The 18,964-nt window shown below is 41.4% G+C and overlaps 1 protein-coding gene across 3 annotated transcripts; it reads right to left on the bottom strand.

The window, feature by feature from the left end:
- Window positions 1-371: 371 nt before the first annotated feature.
- HAUS1 (HAUS augmin like complex subunit 1) lies at window positions 372-17,735 on the bottom strand. Of its 3 annotated transcripts, none has more exons than XM_047764145.1 (9): window positions 17,625-17,735; window positions 16,533-16,707; window positions 10,152-10,287; window positions 8,209-8,343; window positions 6,501-6,624; window positions 5,773-5,838; window positions 4,619-4,690; window positions 4,336-4,383; window positions 372-481 (listed from the first exon to the last, which is right to left on the bottom strand). In XM_047764145.1, the coding sequence occupies exons 1-9, from the start codon at window positions 17,652-17,654 to the stop codon at window positions 431-433; spliced, it is 837 nt and encodes a 278-aa protein (XP_047620101.1). In that variant the 5' UTR covers window positions 17,655-17,735; the 3' UTR covers window positions 372-430. The 3 variants fall into 3 exon arrangements, with proteins under 3 accessions (XP_047620101.1, XP_047620106.1, XP_047620109.1); XM_047764150.1 differs by having other exon boundaries at window positions 16,533-16,613; window positions 17,625-17,726; XM_047764153.1 differs by lacking the exon at window positions 16,533-16,707.
- Window positions 17,736-18,964: the final 1,229 nt, after the last annotated feature.

Below are 18,964 nucleotides of genomic sequence, written 5' to 3'. Positions count from 1 at the left end.
TATTGATTTAAAGGGTCATCTTTTTCAGAAACTAAATTCCTGTATATATTAACATTTGGAGGTAGGCAGGTGAAAGAATGACAGCAAATCCTGGTTGGGGGGAGAAAAATAACTAAAGGACACTCCCCTTTCACTTAGCTGACCTGATGAGCCATTGCAAGAACTGCATGATGTTTATTCACCTAAGAGAACTACTGAAAGATGTTTAACTACCACCAACACAGAAAACTAATGTTTTTGAAATGAAAACGATGTATTTGGGCATAAGAATGCAATACACAACCAGAAACCACTATCCTATCAATAATGACATTATTATCTCATCAAAGAACACAGAAATTAAGTTATTAAAGAATGCTATGGCGAAATAATTCTTTAAAGTCCTATTCAATTTACTGTGTTAAGAAAGATGAAATTTATTTGGCTTTGGTCACAGTTCCATCATGTTTACTTTCTTTGTAAGTTCAGCTTCAATTGTGTCCTACAGGAAAAAAAGAAACATCAGAAATATTATAAATAAGGACATTAAAAAAGGTGTTCTAACTTCTCATGTCATTTAAAATAAAGAAAGCAAAAAGGAAAAACATTTAAATGGACAATTTTAAAAAATACCATTATGGGCGCTCCCGTGTGGCACAGTGGAAACGAATCTGACTAGGAATCTGACTAGGAACCATGAGGTTTCGGGTTTGATCCCTGGCCTCGCTCAGTGGGTTAAAGATCCGGGTGTTGCTGTGGCTGTGGTGTTAGGTCACAGACGAGGCTCGGATCTGGCATTGCTGTGGCTGTGGCGTAGACTGGCAGCTACAGCTCCGACTGGACCTCTAGCCTGGGAACCTCCATATACTGCAGTCTCGGCCCTAAAAAGACCAAAAAAAAAAAAAATTAAATAAATAAAAAAATAAAAATACCGTTAGGAACATTAAATATGCTCTGGCATATTTCTTGCTTTACATCCCTCCCCACCTTCCCAAACCCCCAAATTTTCAGACTCCTGATTCTAATAAACATCTAAAGGGGGAAAAAATGAGATGAATGAATGCAATGATACATGAATAGATTTTTTTCTGACCTTTACCCCTCAAACAACATGCTTCTACAATGCCTCTCATCACTCTTTTCCAATCGCATCACCACTGTTTTCATTACTTCTCATCTGGCCTAAATAGGCCAACTGGTTTCTGCAAATTTCTTTCTCCCTTCTGTAATCCACCCTTTACATTGATTCCAGAAAAATCTTTTTTTTTTTTCTTTTGTCTTATTAGGGCCGCACCTGTGGCATATGGAGGTTCCCAGGCTAGGGATCCAATCAGAGCTGTAGTTGCCGGCCTATGCCACAGCCATAGCAATGCCAGATCCGAGCCACATCTTCGACCTACACCACAGCAACTCTGGATCCTTAACCCACTGATCGAGGCCAAGGATCGAACTCACAACCTCATGGTTCCTAGTCGGTTTCGTTTCCGCTGTACCACGATGGGAACTCCCAGAAAAATCTTCTTAAAAGTCCTGGCCTGATCCAAAGCATAACCTTGATCACATATCTCTTTAGCTTAAAAACAAGGAGTGAGTTCCCATTGTGGCTCGGTTGGTTACAAACCCAACTAGTATCCATGAGGATGCAGGTTCAATCCCTGGCCTCGCTCAGTGGGTTAAGGATCTGGCATTGCTGTGAGCTGTGGTGTAGGTTGCAGACATGGCTCAGATCCCAGGTTGCTGTGGCTGTGATGTAGGCCAGCAGCTGCAGCTCTGATTGGACCCCTAGCCTGGGAACTTTCATATGCTGCAGGTGTGGCCCTGAAAAGCAAAGCAAAACAAACACAGAAACTTTCAGTGGTCCACTACAGCCCCGAAGTTCAACCATCTTTATACTGAAGGTTCTTTATCTCATAAACCAGTTGCTCTTTCTCAGCCCTATCTTCCACAGTATCCTCCTAAGCAGCTGGACTGCCAAAGCTTGGAAAAGTCCTCCATTTTTCAGCTCTTATGTTTCTGCTAATGCCTTTTGCCTGGAATATTCTATCTCTCAACTCCCCTTTTCCACCCAGGAAAACACATACAAAAATTTCAAAGACCACTATATTTTTTCGGCTGCACTCACAGCATGTGGAAATTCCTAGGCCAGGGACTGAACCCATGCCACAGCAGCAACCAAGGCCACTGCAGTGACAAGGTCGGATCCTTAACCTGCTGCACCACAAGGTAACTCCCAACATATATGTTTTTATCAAAGGCAATATACATATATATCAAAAGAATATTAAAAGATGCATGAGAATGAAACACAGCAATTTTGAGACTTTGGTTTACCCCTGAGTAGGAAGGAAAGAAAGAGGAGGAAGGGAGCTTTAGTTATGTTAGGTGGTAACTGTAAGGTGGAAAAGAACTAAAATGTGGCAAAAGCCAGAGGCCTTGGAAGAAAAGAACCTCATGAAATACAAACCTTCAAAACAAAAATAGCTGGAGAAACTATTTAATTGTAGCAACATAACTTGTATCTTCCCTGTTTCTTAAGCTATCCCAAACTGTGCTAAAAATAGAATGTGTTAAAAATAGAAACTACCAGTTCAAAGGATGCAACAAGATAAAGACAAGGGGAGTTCCCGTCGTGGCGCAGTGGTTAATGAATCCGACCAGGAACCATGAGGTTGCGGGTTCGTCCCTGCCCTTGCTCAGTGGGTTGACGATCCGGCGTTGCCGTGAGCTGTGGTGTAGGTTGCCGACGCGGCTCGGATCCCGCGTTGCTGTGGCTCTGGCGTAGGCCGGTGGCTACAGCTCCAATTCAACCCCTAGCCTGGGAACCTCCATATGCCGCAGGAGCGGCCCAAGAAATAGCAACAACAAAAAGACAAAAAAAAAAAGATTAAGGCAAGGGCTTAATCTGTAATATACACAAACAATTTACACAACTGGATAGCAAAGAAGACAACAACCCAATTGAAAAATGGGCAAAAGACCTGAATAGACATTTCTCCAAAGAACATATACAGATGGCCAAGAAGCACATAAAAAAATGCTCAACATTACTGATTATTAGAGAAATGCAAACCAAAACTACTATGAAGTACCACCTCACACCTGGCAGAATGGCCACCATTAATAAGTCCACAAATAACAAATGCTGGAGAGTGTGTGGAGAAAAGGGAAGCCTCTTGCACTGTTGGTGGGAATGTAAACTGGTACAACCACTATAGAAAACAGTATGGAGGTACCTCAGAAAACTATATATAGAACTACCATATGACCCAGCAATCCCACTCTAGGGTGTATAACCCGACAAAACTTTCCTTGAGAAAGATACATGCACCCGTGTGTTCACTGCAGCACTATTCACAATAGGCAAGACATAGAAACAACCTAAAGGTCCATTTATCTACACATGAATGGATTAAGAACATGTGGTGTATATACATAATGGAATACTACTCAGCCATAAAAACGAACAAAATAATGCATGGAAATAGAGACTCTCATACTAAGTGAAGTAAGTCAGAAAGAGAAAGACAAATACCATATGGTATCACTTATATCTGGAATCTAATATATGGCACAAATGAACCTTTCCACAGAAAAGAAAATCATGGACATGGAGAACAGACTTGTGGTTGCCAAGGGGGAGGGGAAGGGAGTGGGATGGACTGGGAACTTGGGGTTAATAGATGCAAATTATTGCCTTTGGAATGGATAAGCAATGAGATACTGCTGTATAACACTGGGGACTATATGTAGTCACTTGTGATAGAGCATGATAATGTTAGAAAAAGGAATGTATATATGTATGTGTGACTGGGTCACCTTGCTCTACAGTAGAAAATTGACGGAACACTGTAAACCAGCTATAATGGAAAAAAATAAAAATCATTAAATTAAAAAAAAATAGAAATTACCAGGAATTCTCTTGTGACTCAGGGGTTAACAAAACTGACTAGGATCCATGAGGATGTGGATTCGATCCCTGGCCTTGCTCAGTGGGTTAAGGATCTGGCATTGCCATGAGCTGTGGTGTAGGTCGAAATGTGGCTTGGTTCCTGTGCTGCTGTGACTGTGTTGTAGCTCTGATTCAACCCCTAGCCTGGGAACTTCCACGTGCCATGGGTGTAACCCTAAAAAGAAAAAAAAATAGAAAATACCCCTTTCCCTATATAACTAGCTGCTCTGTAAGCTGCAGGGAGCCTAAGTTCTCTCTGCTCAGTGCTCCCAGCCACTCTGTTAATTGATAAACCTGCTTGAGATCTCATTGCTCCCGTCTCTGCCTTTATCTTTCCTGCCATTTCTAACAAGTTATGTCAGCATTTATTTTTTAAAAATCTGAAGGAAAAAAATGGAACTACTTACTAATTCTCGCTTTGCTTCTTCAATTTTCACCTGAGCGAGAGATGGATTCTTAAGGAAAATAAAATAAGGAAAGATTATGTTGCTTCAACAGGGACGCAAGGCGAAAAAAACTAACAATCATTTTCAAAACACAAAAAACCTTATAGAAAGTATATCCAATGTACATACAATGATGAGTTTCAGCACAGACTTTAAACCCTTAAACATGGACCCAGCATTTTCATGATCGTTTATTGCCCTTGGGGAAAACTGGAGGAGAAGAATTATTCATAAAAATAATTACCGGCATCAAATCTAAATAGGACTCCAATTTTTTCTTCAAAGGCATAGTCTGTTGTTTTAGTTCTGCCAGTTTCTGGAGGTTTAAAAAAACAAAACAAAACCCACAGAGTTATAGAGTAATAGGGGTATTCAAAATGTAACTAAACACTGCCCATTTCTTTTTTTTTTTCTTTCTTTTTTTGGCTGCACCTGTGATATGCAGAAGTCCCCAGGCCAGGGATTGAACATGTGCCACAGCAGCTACACTAGCCACAGCAATGACAACTCTGGATCCTTAGTCTGCTGACCCACCAGGGAAATTTCAACACTGCCCATTTCCGAAATTTTATTTGTCACGTTTATTATGACAAAGCATTAACATTAGGATATTTAAAATAATGTAACAAATAAAGAGCTTCAGAGATAAATGGCTACCAAAGGAAACAATTCTTATAAGGTGCGAAAACAGGAAAGTTATCCTCCCATTTATGAAGAATAAGATTTTAAGTGTGCTGCCTAGAAATACAAAATAACGTGATTAAGAGGAATCAGAATATCAGGGAATAACTGACATACATGTTTATGAACTGTCAATTTTAGAGTCCAAAAATCAAAGGACAAAACAAAACACAAGACCCCTTGTTTCTCCCTCTTGCCACAAAAATAGATAGAACCTTTATACAACCTAAAGCCCCAGAATTGCACCCTCTAGGAGTTTGGGGCCTGTTTTTTTTGCTATATACTGAAAGAGAAGAAAGAGGAGGACCTACATGGTCAGCATGTAGTCTCTTGATACATGTGTTCAATAAATAAATCAATAACATATAACTGACTCCAGCAAGGAGTTCCAAGCATATAGCAATAAGTAAAGGAAATCAAACAATTGCAAGAAAATTATAGCTAAACCAGTAATAAAGATATAAATATTGGTGAACATAAAGTACAGAGGTAAAGGGAAAAAAACCAGATCATCACTGAATAAAGATCCACAGAAAGAAACAAATGAAAAAGCAGATTGTGCCCCAATTTTTATTTATTTTTTTGACTGTGCGATCTCACTTCCCAGATGGAACCTGTGCTGCAATGGTGAAGGTGCCACATCCTAACCACTAGACCTTTAGGGAAGCCCTGCACTAATATTTTAAAGAAAATTAAACTGGGTTAAAGTCAGCTTACCTCTGAAAGTGCTACCAGTGACTGATGAGACAGAGAAGCATCCATTCCCCTGGCTGAAAGTTGCTTCTACAATGAAAAAAAAGGGAGTTCAGTTTAAAAAATTATTTTGCCTGTGACCATCATAAAACATCTTCAATATTTAACACCATAAAAGAGAAGCTACAGGAGCTCCCGTTGTGGTGCAGTGTAAACAAATCCGACTAGGAACCATGAGGTTACAGGTTCAATCCCTGGCCTCATTCAGTGGGTTAAGGATCCAGCATTGCTGTGAGCTGTGGTGTAGGTTGCAGACGCGGCTTGGATCCTGTGTTGCTGTGGCTGTGGCATAGGCTGGCAGCTGTAGCTCCGATTGGACCCCTAACCTAAGAATCTCCATATGCTGCAAGTGTGGCTCTAAAAAGGAAAAAAAAAAAAAGAAGAAGCTACAAAACAAGAATGAAAAACTATACCTGCTTCTAAGCATTTTTAGGTTGTATGTCAATCATTTCAGACAGTCAGAGATTTGTGACAAGATGAGTACAGTGCTTAAAACACTGAGCTTCAGGGCCTGGCTGCCTGCATTTGAACTGCCATCTGCTGCTAAGTAGCTGTATAACCCTGGGCAAGTTACCTATTTTCTCTGCAGTTCCTTTGTCATAAAAAGGGAAAAATAATACTGCCTCATTGTGAGGATGAAAGTGAAAAAGAAGTCTGAAAAGAGCTAAATACACTCAGCCCTCCATACAAACCTCTGCAACTCTAATTCCAGATCTGAACTCCTCTGCCTTGGCTTTTAGGAAGTCCATGTTCTGAAGACGATTGTCAACTTTGGCTCTTTCCATGGACAGATGCAACTCTGCCTTCTTCAGATCCCTTTAAAAAGTAAAGTTGAGGATATTTTCTTCTCGATGAGATTATTATAAAAAAGAAACTCTATTATGTTTTGGATTCAACTCTCGATTAGCCAAGAGCAGATAACATACCTGATGGCTTTTCTACCATAAATCTTATAACCCTGAATGCTTCAGTGCATTCTTCTAGGTCATCTTGCCCTCCCTCCATGTTGCCACCTGGGATTTTTCTCAACGAATGCTGAATCATTTTAAGATTAATCTATGCCAATGCTTCTTTTTTAAAATTTATTATTTTTAAATTCTTTTTTTCTTTCTTTTTTTCCTATGGCAATTATTCTTTTTGGGGGGAAGAGGGAGCCACACCCGTAGCATATGAAGTTCCCAGGCTAGGGGTAGAATCGGAGCTACAGCTGCTGGCCTACGCCACAGCCACGAAGGATCCAAGCCGCCTCTGCAACCTATACCATAGCTTACGGCATTGCCGGATCCTTAACCCACTGAGCAAGGCCAGGGATCGAACCCGAATCCTCATGGATCCTAGTTGGGTTTGTAAACCGCTGAGCTATGAAGGGAACTCTGGCAAGTATTCTTTAACAAAGTAGATCTGCTGCTTAAAAAATTGACTTAGCGGAGCTCCTGTCGTGGCTCAGTGGTTAACGAATCCGACTAGGAACCATGAAGTTGTGGGTTCAATCCCTGGCCTTGCTCAGTGGGTTAAGGATCCGGCAATGCCGTAAGCTATGGTATAGGTTGCAGACGCAGCTCAAATCCCACATTGCTGTGGCTCTGGCATAGGCCAGCGGCTACAGCTCTGATTAGACCCCTAGCCTGGGAACCTCCATATGCCGCAGGAGTGGCCCTAGAAAAAGCAAAAGGACAAAAAAAAAAAAAAGAAAAGAAAAAGAAAAAGAAAAAAGTGATTTAGCAGATCCTAAAGAGGTCCCAGAGGCCTCTCGTCTAAATGTGACATGATGCAGGGTTTTGTATATACATAGCCAATATTTGTTGGAAAATTTACACACAACCAAATTACTTGTGTATATACATACTCCCCATCCACAGCGTCTAGTCTCTGGGGCTACAGGGCCCTGAAGAAGGTCCACAACATCAAGAGGGATACCAGAGTAAGAAAGGGAGACAAAATATAATGTGACTTTAAGTTGCACTATGGTTTATCAGTTAAAAAAATTCACATACACTTTGAAAATCAAAAACATTATTTGTAGAAAAGAGGGAAAAAAGTAATAAACAGTATAAAGTAAAGGCTAAAAGTACATACCCAACCTCTCCTACCTTCACCCACGTCACTTCCTACTTAAAAAAAAATTTATTGGAGCTCCTGCTGTGGCGCAGCAGGTTAAGGATTCAGCATTGCCACAGCTATGGCTCAGGTCACAGCTGGGGCTCAGGTTTGAACCTTGGCCCAGGAACTTCCATATGCCACAGGTACAGCCAAAAGAAAAAACCCACAATAAAAACGTTTTATCTTCCCATTTCCTAAGGTGTTGTTTTAAATCATATCTATTGCCAAAACTAAATCTTACAGTGTCCTGTTATTGCCTTTATAATAAACATTGTCACCATTTCCAACTAATTTACTTACTCTCGTAGACATTTTTCTAATACTAAAGCTGCAGTTAGATTTTTCTCCAGTTTTCCCAGTTCAAGCTGGATTTCTTCATTTTTGGATTTGGTGCGAAAAAGATCAGAGGTCAAATCATTCACTGCAGGGATAAAACTAAAAGAAGACTCTGGTCACATAGATGAACATTAAGGACAGTAATTACAACTATTCCTCATTTCTAAAAATGATTTTGTTTCTATATGGGGTATTCATCTTTAACCAAGATATTGCATACTCTTGATATTTTACATGGTGTTCTCATTGCCTGAAAGACTCTTCAGTTGGAAAATTTCCATTTGTCTTTCAAAACTCAAATAAGACTCCTACCCTAGAACACACTACCCCTTTCTCTGTGCTTCCGTGCTACCACTTGTATTTTCTTGTACTATGGCAGACTTCAAACTAAGTTACAATTTTACATGCTCATCTCCCTTAATTTACCTTGAGCAGAGACTGGCATTTATTATTCTGTTCATTTCTGCTCCACAGAGCCTATGTGGGCGTGCGCGCGCATGTACGCACGCACACACACACGTAGAGAGAGAGAGAAAGAGGGAAGGGGGGAAGATAGAGAGTTTTATATAGAGTTATATGTAGGAGTTCCCATCTTGGCGAAGTGGAAACAAATCTGACTAGGAACCATGAGGTTGTGGGTTCTATCCCTGGCCTTGCTCAGTGGGTTAAGGATCTGGTGTTGCCGTGAATGTGGTGTAGGTTGCAAACTTGTCTCAGATCTGGCGTTGCTGTGGCTGTGGCGTGGGCTGGCAGCTGTAGCTCCAATTAGATCCCTAGCCTGGAAACTTCCATATGTTGCCAGCGTGGCCCTAAAAAGCAAAAAAAAAAAGAGAGAGTTACATATTATATATATATACTATATGCCTAGTATACAATTAGTATTTGGTACCTGCTGAATTGACTTATAGATTTCTTAGTTCTAGGTTTCTGCTACCATAAGACCCTACATGATCTTATACCTAAAACTCAACTGTTCATGCGTGCACGCACACACACACACATATATATTCCATGCCCTTGTTTCACCCCCTTAAGCAGAACAGCTACATAGTTTTCTGATTATAAATTGGAGTGGTAGTCTTAGTTAAGATGCAGGCACCAGTGATAGTCCTATGGACTTTGGAGTCAGACTGGGTTTGAATCCCAACTCTGCCATCTACTAGCTCAGAGAAATTATTCAACCCACCCCTCCTGAACCTCAGCTTCCTCTTAAGGTTGTTAGAAGAATAATGTCATGATATAGGTGAGATGCCTGTTACAAAGAATGAAGGTATTTATTTATTTATTTATTGGTCTTTTTAGGGCCACACCTGCGGCCTATGGAAGTTCCCAGGCTACAGATCAAATCAGAGCTGCAGCTGCTGGCCTACACCACAGCCACAGCAAGGTGGGATCAGGACCCCATCTGTGACCTACACCACACAGCAACGACAGAGCCAGATCCTTAACCCACTGAGTGAGGCCAGAGATTGAACCCACATCTCATGGATACTAGTCAGATTCTTAACCCGCTGAACTACAATGGGAACTCCAAATGAAGTTCTTTAACCTACTCTTTCCAGTAGGGTAGGGACGTAACCAAAACTCACTATGCTCAACCAGATGTTTTAGCCTACTGCTTTTCTTATTTTTCACAAGGAACAATGTGATACCTAATCCCTTTTCAAATATACATGAGAATCAACCTCACATATCTAATCCTGAAAGAAAAGATTACAATTTAACTAACACCAGGTTTACCTGAGTGAATTACACATACTCACTAGCAATGATAAGGAGTTAACAAAATTCAGGGTTTCTAACATATTGTTAATTTCCTATATAGAATTATCCGAGAAAAAAAGCTCCTTAGGTCAATAACTTATAGCATATGCAACTGCAGAAACTAAAACTGTCACAAGAATTACCTAGCTAGTGAGGTATCCTTTGTTTCAAGGGCCACTGCACTGTCAACCAAAGCATTCAAATACTTAGAGCCAGCGCTAGAGAGATTGGCGGGGGAAAAGTTCACACTCTCCATGAGAAGATCTTGAAGATGCTTGGCTGAAAAGACATAAGAATTCTATGATGACTAAGATCTTTATTTTGCTTTAATTTTTAAGTTTTATTGAAATTTTTCATATATTATATAATCCACCCATCTAAAGTATATAATTCAATGGCTTTTACTATATACCCATAAATACCAACAATTTCAGAACATGTTCATCACCCCAAAAATCTCACACTCCTAACTCATCATTTTCAAACTTCCCAACCCATGAAGCCCTAACAACCACAATCTATATTCTGTCTCTTTTCATTTGCCTATTCTAGATGTTTCATATGTCATATCATATGGTATGTGGCCTCTGTGACTGGCTTCTCTCACTTAACATAACAGCTCAGGGTTCATCCATGGTGTAGCAGGTAACAGCATTTCATTCCTTTTTAATTCCATTGTACAGATTTATCATATTTTATTTATCCATTCATTCACTGATGAACACCTTGAGTGCTTCCACATTTGGTCCATTATTATGAATAATATCGCTACAAACATCTACATATAGGAGTTCCCGTCATGGCTCAGCAGATAACATGAACCCGACCAGTATCCATGAGGATGCAGGTTCGATTCCTGGCCTCACTCAGTGGGTAAAGCATTTAAGCAACTAGCCATGCCATCAGCTGTGGTGTAGGTTTCAGACGTGGCTCAGATCCCACATTGCTGTGGCTGTGGTAGTGTAGGTGAGCAGCTGAAAGTGTGATTCAGTCCCTGGCCTATGAATTTCCATGTGTCGCAGGTACGGCTCTTAAAAAAAAAAAAAAAATTTCTATGTATAGGTTTTTATATAAATATATTTTTCCATTTTTCTTGGGTATATACCTAGGAGTGGAACAGCTGGTCATATGGTAACTCCACGGTTAACTGCTTGAAGACTTGTCAGCCTGTTTTCCAAAGCTATTAATTTTACATTCCCACTAGAAGTGTATGAAATTTGCAATTTCTCTACATTTTCACCTTCACGAAGTTATTCTTTTTGCAGCGATTATTAAAAGAACTGAATAATGATCAATAAAATGATAATAAGGCCTGAACATTTGTCTTTTTTTTTAACAGCCACACCTATGGCATGCAGAAGTTCCTGGGCCAGGGATCAAACCTGCACCACAGCGGCAACCAGAGCCACAGCAGTCACCACACCAGATCCCCAACCTGCTGAGCCACCAGAGAACTCCTAATATTTATCTTTTTGATTATAGCCATACTTGTAGATGTAAAGTGGAATGTGGTTTTGAGTTGCATGTCCCTGATGGCTAATGATGCTATACTTACTAGACATTTGTATATCTTCCTGGGAGAAATGTATATTCATTTTCCTCATCCATTTTTTTTCTTTTTATGGACGCATCTGTGGCATATGTAAGTTCCCAGGCTAGGGTTGAATCGGAGCTGCAGCTAGGGTTGAATCGGAGCTGCAGCTGTAGGCCTAAATCAGAGCCACAGCCACATCAAATCTGAGCCGCATCTGTGATCCATGCTGTAGCTGTTGGTAATGCCAGATCCTTAACCCACTTAGCGAGGCCAGGGATTGAACCTGCATCCTCATGGAAACTACGTCAGATTCTTAATCCGCTCACCCACAATGGGAACTTCCCCTTGAGTCTAAAATCGCTATTATTCAGAGACATAAGATTTTTGTTTTCCCTGTCTTTTTGCCTTTTCTAGGGCTGCTTCCCACAGCATATGGAAGTCCCCAGCCTAGGGGTCTAATCAGAGCTGTAGCCACCAGCCTACGCCAGAGCCACAGCAATGCAGGATCCGAGCTGTGTCTGCAACCTACACCACAGCTCGCAGCAACACCAGATCCTTAGCCCACTGAGAAAGGTCAGGGATCAAACCCGCAACGTCATGGTTCCTAGTCGGATTCGTTAACCACTGTGGCACAATGGGAACTCCAAGAATTCTTTATGTGTTACAGATAGAAATTCCTCATCCTATAAACGATTTGCAAATATTTTCTCTCATTCTGTGGATTGTCTTTTCATTTACTTGATGGTCCTTTGAGAACAAAAGGTTTTAATTTTGATGATGTCCAATTTACCTACTTTTTCTTTTGTTGCTTGTGTTCTTAGAAGTCATTGCCAAATCCAAGATCATGAAGATACAGACTAATGATTGTGTTCTGAGTTTCAGATTTAGCTCTTACATTTAGGTTTTCCATTCATTTTAATTCTTCTTTTTTTTTTTTTTTTGGTCTTTTTGCCATTTCTTGGGCTGCTCCCACGGCATATGGAGGTTCCCAGGCTAGGGATCGAATTGGAGCTGTAGCCACCGGCCTACGCCAGAGCCACAGCAACGCAGGGATCTGAGCTGCGTCTGCAACCTACACCACAACTCACGGCAATGCTGGATCCCTAACCCACTGAGCAAGGCCAGGGATCGAACCCGCAACCTCATGGTTCCTAGTCAGATTCGTTAACCACTGGGATCGAACCCGCAACCTCATGGTTCCTAGTCAGATTCATTAACCACTGAGCCGCAACGGTAACTCCTTGAGTTAATTCTTATATATTATCTGAGGCAGGGTTTAACTTCATTTTTATCCACATGGATATCTAGCTAGCCCAGTACTATTCATTGAAAAGGCTATTCTTGCCTCTGTTAAATTGTCTTGTTACCTTTGCCAAAAATCAATCCACCAGGTGTTTGACTTCCAACATAACAGTATGAGTTCTGGTGACCTACTTTCCAATGAAATTGGTGAAAATTGTAAAAACAAAACAAAACAAAACAAAACCCCAAAACAAAACACAACTATTTAAAGCTTCTGGAAATGGTTCTAAGTACAAACAGCAAATGAAGAAATACCTATTCAAGACAATCTATGAAAATTCAATGAGGAAAGTGAGAGTTTGTGGTATTAGAATCAAGACCATTCTCTCCTCCTCTCTCCTAGCTCAGCAGCAGAGACTCCACTCCACACTGTTTAGGACAAAGGGCTCCCTCCGCCCCCAGTTCTCAATCAGAGGGCTTTCTTTCTGGGAGGAATAGGTGTTTCTCATCCTGCCACCAACTATCGATTGCTGAGATTAAGTCCTAGGCAAATGTGGTTGAGAGGTGCAGGATTTCTTCTTCCATTCAACCATTGCTCTTGGAATGGAAAGCTTTGCCTTGGGTAAGGTATACTGAGAATACTGAAGCCCTAATGGCCTGTACCATGGCTCATGAGGTAGTGGTTCCACACTAAGAAAGGCAAGCCATGATAACACAAGGGAGCTGCACGCCCCCTCCACCAAGCACTCACCATCTACACCAACAGTGGTGTCACCCAGAAGAAAGCTTGCCATCATCCCCAGCTTGAGCACAAGTTCAGAGATTTTGTTTGCAGGGAGAAGTATGCCATAAAACAGCTCTCAACATCCTCCCAAAGGAACTGACTGCATTTACAACAGAATCCAGAGAAGTTCAGTGGGATCCAGTGTTGCCAAAGCTGCGGCTTAGGTCTCGACTGTGGCTCAGATCTGATCCCTGGCCTGGGAGCTCCATATGCCGCAGAGCAGCCAAAAATGACAACAAAATGTTTATAACATATTGTTGGTTTTTTTATATATGTGTATATATGTAAATATATATACTAAAAATAGGACAAAGGATGTGGTGGGAATAAAGGTGTAAAGGGCAAGGAAATGACTACAGATAGTAACCATTATAACAATATAGTATTAAGTCTACAATGTTATCAGATATAATATATCTAACAATAATACCAGAAAAAAGGTGGGGAGGAATAGAGCTAGGTAGGGGCAACATATACCTCTCTCACTGGAATTAAGCTAGTATAAGTATGAAGCTAAGCTGGTAAGATTTTTTTGTAAACCTGAGAGCAACACTAAAAAAACTGAAAAAAACAAAAAAAAGTTAAAAAAATCACTGAAGAAATTAAAATGTTACATCAGAAAATATTTACTGGAGTTCTGTCATGGCTCAGCAGAAATAAGTCTGACTAGTATCCAGGAAGATGCAAGTTCGATCCCTGGCCTTGCTCAGCGGGTTAAGGATGCAGTGTTGCCGTGAGCTGTGGTGTAGGTCACAGACGCAGCTCAGATCCAGCGTTGCTGTGGGTGTGGCATAGACTGGCAGCTACAGCTCTGATTCAAGCCCTAGCCTGGGAACTTCCATATGCCATGGGTGCAGCCCTAGAAAAGGCAAAAAGACGGGGAAAAAAAAAAAGGTAAGCTGGAAGATGTAAATCAAACTACATCAACAATAACATTAAATGGGAATGGATTAAGCAATCCAACCAAAAGGCAGAGATAAGACTGGAAAAAAAACACCATGATCTAACTATATGTTGTCTACTGAAGATGCACTTCAGATTGAAAAATATAAATTGAGGCATACCTCAGAGATAACTGAGATCCTGATCACCACAATAAAGCAAATAACCCAAAAGAGTCACATCCTTGCCCTTTACACCTTTATTTAGGTTTTTTTGTTTGCCAGTGCATATAAAAGTCATGTTTACATTGGAGTTCTTGTGGCTCAGCAGGTTAAGAACCTGAAAACAGCACCCCTGAGGATGCAGGTTCAATCCCTGGCCTTGCTCAGTGGGTTAGGGATCCGGCATTTCCACAAGCTGTGGTGTAATTTGCAACAGGCTCGGATCCGCTGTTCCTGCGGCTGTTGCTTAGGCAGACAGCTGCAGCTCCAAATCAACCCCTAGCCTGGGAACTTTCACATGGTGCAGGGATGTGGAAGGAAAAAAAGCTACATTTACATTATACTTCAGTCTATTAAGTGTGCAATAGCATTATGTCTAAAAAAATGTACAAAGCTTCATTTAAAAATACCTTATCCCCGGTGGTCTACAGCATAACTACATGGTGTTGTTTCTCCAAGACCTCAGATTCTGGCCCTGGAACTGCCACATGCTGTGGGTATGGCCAAATATTTTTAAAAAAAGAAAAAAAATCTTATGGTTAAAAAATGATAACCACATCTGAACCTTCAGTAAATAATCAACTTTTGGAGTTCGTGTCATGGCTCAGTGGTTAACAAATCCAACTAGGAACCATGGGGTTGTGGGTTTGATCCCTGGCCCTGCTCAGTGGGTTAAGAATCTGGCGTTGCTGTGAGCTGTGGTGTAGGTCACAGACGCGGCTCAGATCCTGCACTGCTGTGGCGTAGGCTGGCAGCTGCAGTTCTAAGTCGACCCCTAGCCTGAGAACTTCCATATGATGTGGGTGTCGCAAAAAAAAAGAAAAAAAAACTGGAAAAAAGCACTAGAATTACAATAAAGATTGCTCTACATGCAAAACATCATATGTAACATATGTCATACACCTGCTTATGTATAGGGTAAATGTAGGTCTCATTTCTTTTCTCTTTTGCATATTCCCACCTATAAAAAAGGCTTTTGTCAATCTTTATTTTTGTGGTTTGTATTATAAAAACAATGGGTGTGTTGAATACATTTTTCCAAACTACATATGCACAGTGGGAAATTCTCATGCAATCTCAGAGCAACACAGTGATTTGTTCAAGTCACATTTAATGGCTGCCTCCCCAAGTGTCTTGATGGCTCATTGCAACTAAAGCATGAAGACTGGAAAGAGACCAAAAGATGTTTTATGTGAAAGGCTAATAAGTTTAGACTCATATTTTAGGAGTTGTATTTATTGTTTTACTATCAGAGTACCAATAAAATGTATACTATAATAACATTTATGATTTTTTAAGTTACTGTAATAAGAGTATAAGACAAATCTGGGTAAAGAAGCAAAACTAACAAGTAGTCTACATTATAATCAGTCGTGTATACTTCAGTGTTATAAAATTTGGTTACCTCTGGAGTTCCCATCGTGGCTCAGTGGTTAACAAATCTGACTAAGAACCATGAGGTTGCAGGTTCCATCCTTGGCCTTGCTCAGTGGGTTAAGGATCCGGTGTTGCCATGGCCCTGGCGTAGGCCGGCGGCTACAGCTCCAATTGGACCCCTAGCCTGGGAACCTCCATACGCCTTGGGAAGCGGCCCTAGAAAAGGCAAAAAGACAAAAAAAAAAAAAAAGGATCCAGCGTTGCCGTGAGCTGTGGTGTGGGTTGCAGACGCGGCTCCGATCCCAAGCTGCTGCGGCTCTGGTGTAGGCCAGTGGCTATGGCTCCAATTTGACCCCTAGCCTGGGAACCTCCATATGCCGCAGAAGTGGCCCAAAAAAATGGCAAAAAGACAAAAAAATAAATAAATAAAATAAAATTTGGTTAACTCTAGTTATCTTATCCAAAATTCTGGAATCAATCTCACCTTCTGATTCATATTCCCTTGCTTTCTGTTTCAAGTCCTCTATTACCAGGTAGACATCCCTGTCCCGGACTCTGTTGCATTCTGCAAGGTGATGTAAAATCTCCGTTGTCCGAGGATTCACCTCATATTGTGGAATGGAATGATCTCCAAATATCTTTTTCAACCATGCAGCAACCTTAACCATTAAAAGGTATACAAATTTTAGGGAGTTCCCTTGTGGCACAGTGGGTTGAGGATCCCAAGCTGTCACTGCAGCAGCTTGGGTCGCTGCTGTGGCTAGGGTTTGACCCCTGGCCTGGGGACGATGCCTGGGGAATCAGACAAAGGGAAAAAAGGGGGAGAGGTGGCGAAAAATCTTATAAGCCTTGTTTATCACAATGGCTCAAAGCAAATATGACCAACAAGTAATTAGTAGCAAAGTAAACGTTTTCTATCAATATTCTAGCATTGAATATTGAGTGCTTCACATCCTAACTTGTCTCTAGGCAGAGAGATACCAGATGTCAGGAAATAAAAAGTGAGCAAGCAAAATGAACAAAATTACTAGAAAACAATACATCCTTTCCCAAAGCTACGTAGTATGGGCTAATATTCTGCATCATTCGAATAACTTCTAAGCTCAATATGCAGGTACTAAAGCATTATTACAGCTGCAAAGTCGGAAAAGAAGAGTGGTCTCCAACACACCACAAGCTCCGCGGTGCCAGGAGGCTCCCAGAGTTGGGATGCGAGACGCGGAAGCAGGTCAGGGGTGAGAATTTAGGAGGAAGCAGCTGGGAACAGCGAGGCTTGCTTGGTTGGAAGGTGAGTTCGGGTTTAGAAGTCCCACACTCCCTTTAAGGGTTCAGAAGGCCCCTCAATCCCTTTTCAAGCGCGAGTCCCAGCGCGAAAGGCCGGAGAAGGAAGGTGGGGGTGAGGAGTTTTAAGCAGAGAAGGGGCTCACAGATCGTGAAGGCGGGACTTAAAGATGGACCAGCAGAGCAGGCAGAGGAAGAAAGTAAAAGTGGCGAGCCCAGGAGAGCCGCCGGCGAAGCTGGTGGGTCAAAGACGCGGTTTCCAGGAGACCGCCAAGCCCCGCTCCCACCCCATCACCTGCGCCTCTTTCTCCTCCTGCGCTTCCATAGCCGCGACTCCCGCCACTTCTCTGCGAATTCCTCGCGGGAAAAGCGCCCGGCTCGCTCTGACGACCCCGCCCACACTTCGTTGGGCCGCCCCTTTTGGGGCCCGGGATTTCTGGGAGTTGTAGTTTAATCTAGGACTCTGGCCTGGTCCGCGGCTTTAGCGCCGCAAGTCTCTCCTCCCTTTCCACTTTGTCCATCTCTTCGCGCTGCGTGGTATAACCTCCAGGACGAGAAATAGAGCTGCTTAGAACCAGGCCGTTTTGTCCTTCCTGTACTTTTATTTCTCACTTATTTCCCATGTCTTAAAAAGATTGCCTGAAACTTTTTTTTTTTTTGGGGGGGGGATGGCAGAAATTTGTTTTTTCCTCTGTGAATGCGTTAACTTAAAATTTTTATTTGTGAGTTCCCGTCGTGGCTTAGCGGTTAAGGAATCCAACTAGCATCCATGAGGACATGGGTTCGATCCCTGGCTTCACTCAGTGGGTTAAGGACCTGGTTAAGATCCGGTGTTGTTGTGGCTCTGAATGGACCCCTGGCCTGGGAACCTCCATATGCCTCGGGTTCAGCCCCAAAAGACAAAAAAAAATTTTTTTTTAAATTTTGAGCTGGCAATGTGAACTGCAGCAATCTCCATCTTAAACCTGTTTCCACTACCAAAGAGCTAGGTGTATTGCAGACTGTTTTAAAACAGTTTATTGCGTACAACTGCTGGCACTGTCTCTGCCACTCATTCTTCCATTCTTTCCTTGCCTTTCCTAAAGTTCTCTCCTTCCATCACTCTATAGTTAACACCAGGAGAGATTCTTTATATTTTTACAGCAATGTATAGTTTTGTTTTCCTATTTTTGTTTTATAATTATGGGAACCCTGTAAAACAGATGAACACACATAATTTTACCTATTTTCTCATTAAAACCACACACAGAGGTATACGACTTGACCAAGATTAGGTGGTAGAGCTGGTACCTAATCACAATGTTCTCACTCCAACTGGGTGGTTCAGTTTCCCTTGGTACCACTCTGCTGTCCACAACCTCCTGTAGTTACTATTTTATTAGGAAAGGTAGACCGTGTAGTCAACTTTCTGTAGTGTGTGTGTGTGTGTGTGTGTGTGTGCGCTCGCGTGTAACAGATTTGAATCCTTTTTACTCTGCTTCAGTTCTCATCCTTAAAACGGTTATTTTTTTTTAATTGTGTCATTATTTTAATAATGGAATAATTCATTTAAAGAAATATCAAATATTTCATAAAAAACCATGTATCCAACACTCCACTTAAAGAAGGAAATAACAAATTTGTTGTAAACTACCA

The sequence above is a fragment of the Phacochoerus africanus genome, chromosome 2 (genome assembly GCF_016906955.1).
Source record: "Phacochoerus africanus isolate WHEZ1 chromosome 2, ROS_Pafr_v1, whole genome shotgun sequence".
Taxonomy (NCBI): Eukaryota; Metazoa; Chordata; class Mammalia; order Artiodactyla; family Suidae; genus Phacochoerus; species Phacochoerus africanus.
This window is presented reverse-complemented; position numbering and strand designations above follow the sequence as displayed.

Coding starts and splice junctions, on each gene's coding strand:
- HAUS1 (XM_047764145.1), bottom strand. CDS start 17,654: ATGGAAGCGCAGGAGGAGAAAGAGGCGCAG. Junction 10,288..16,532: donor AAGGGAATATGAATCAGAAG/GTGAGATTGATT, acceptor ATGTCTTTTCAG/CCAAGCATCTTCAAGATCTT. Junction 482..4,335: donor AAGAAGCAAAGCGAGAATTA/GTAAGTAGTTCC, acceptor TTTTTCCTGTAG/GACACAATTGAAGCTGAACT.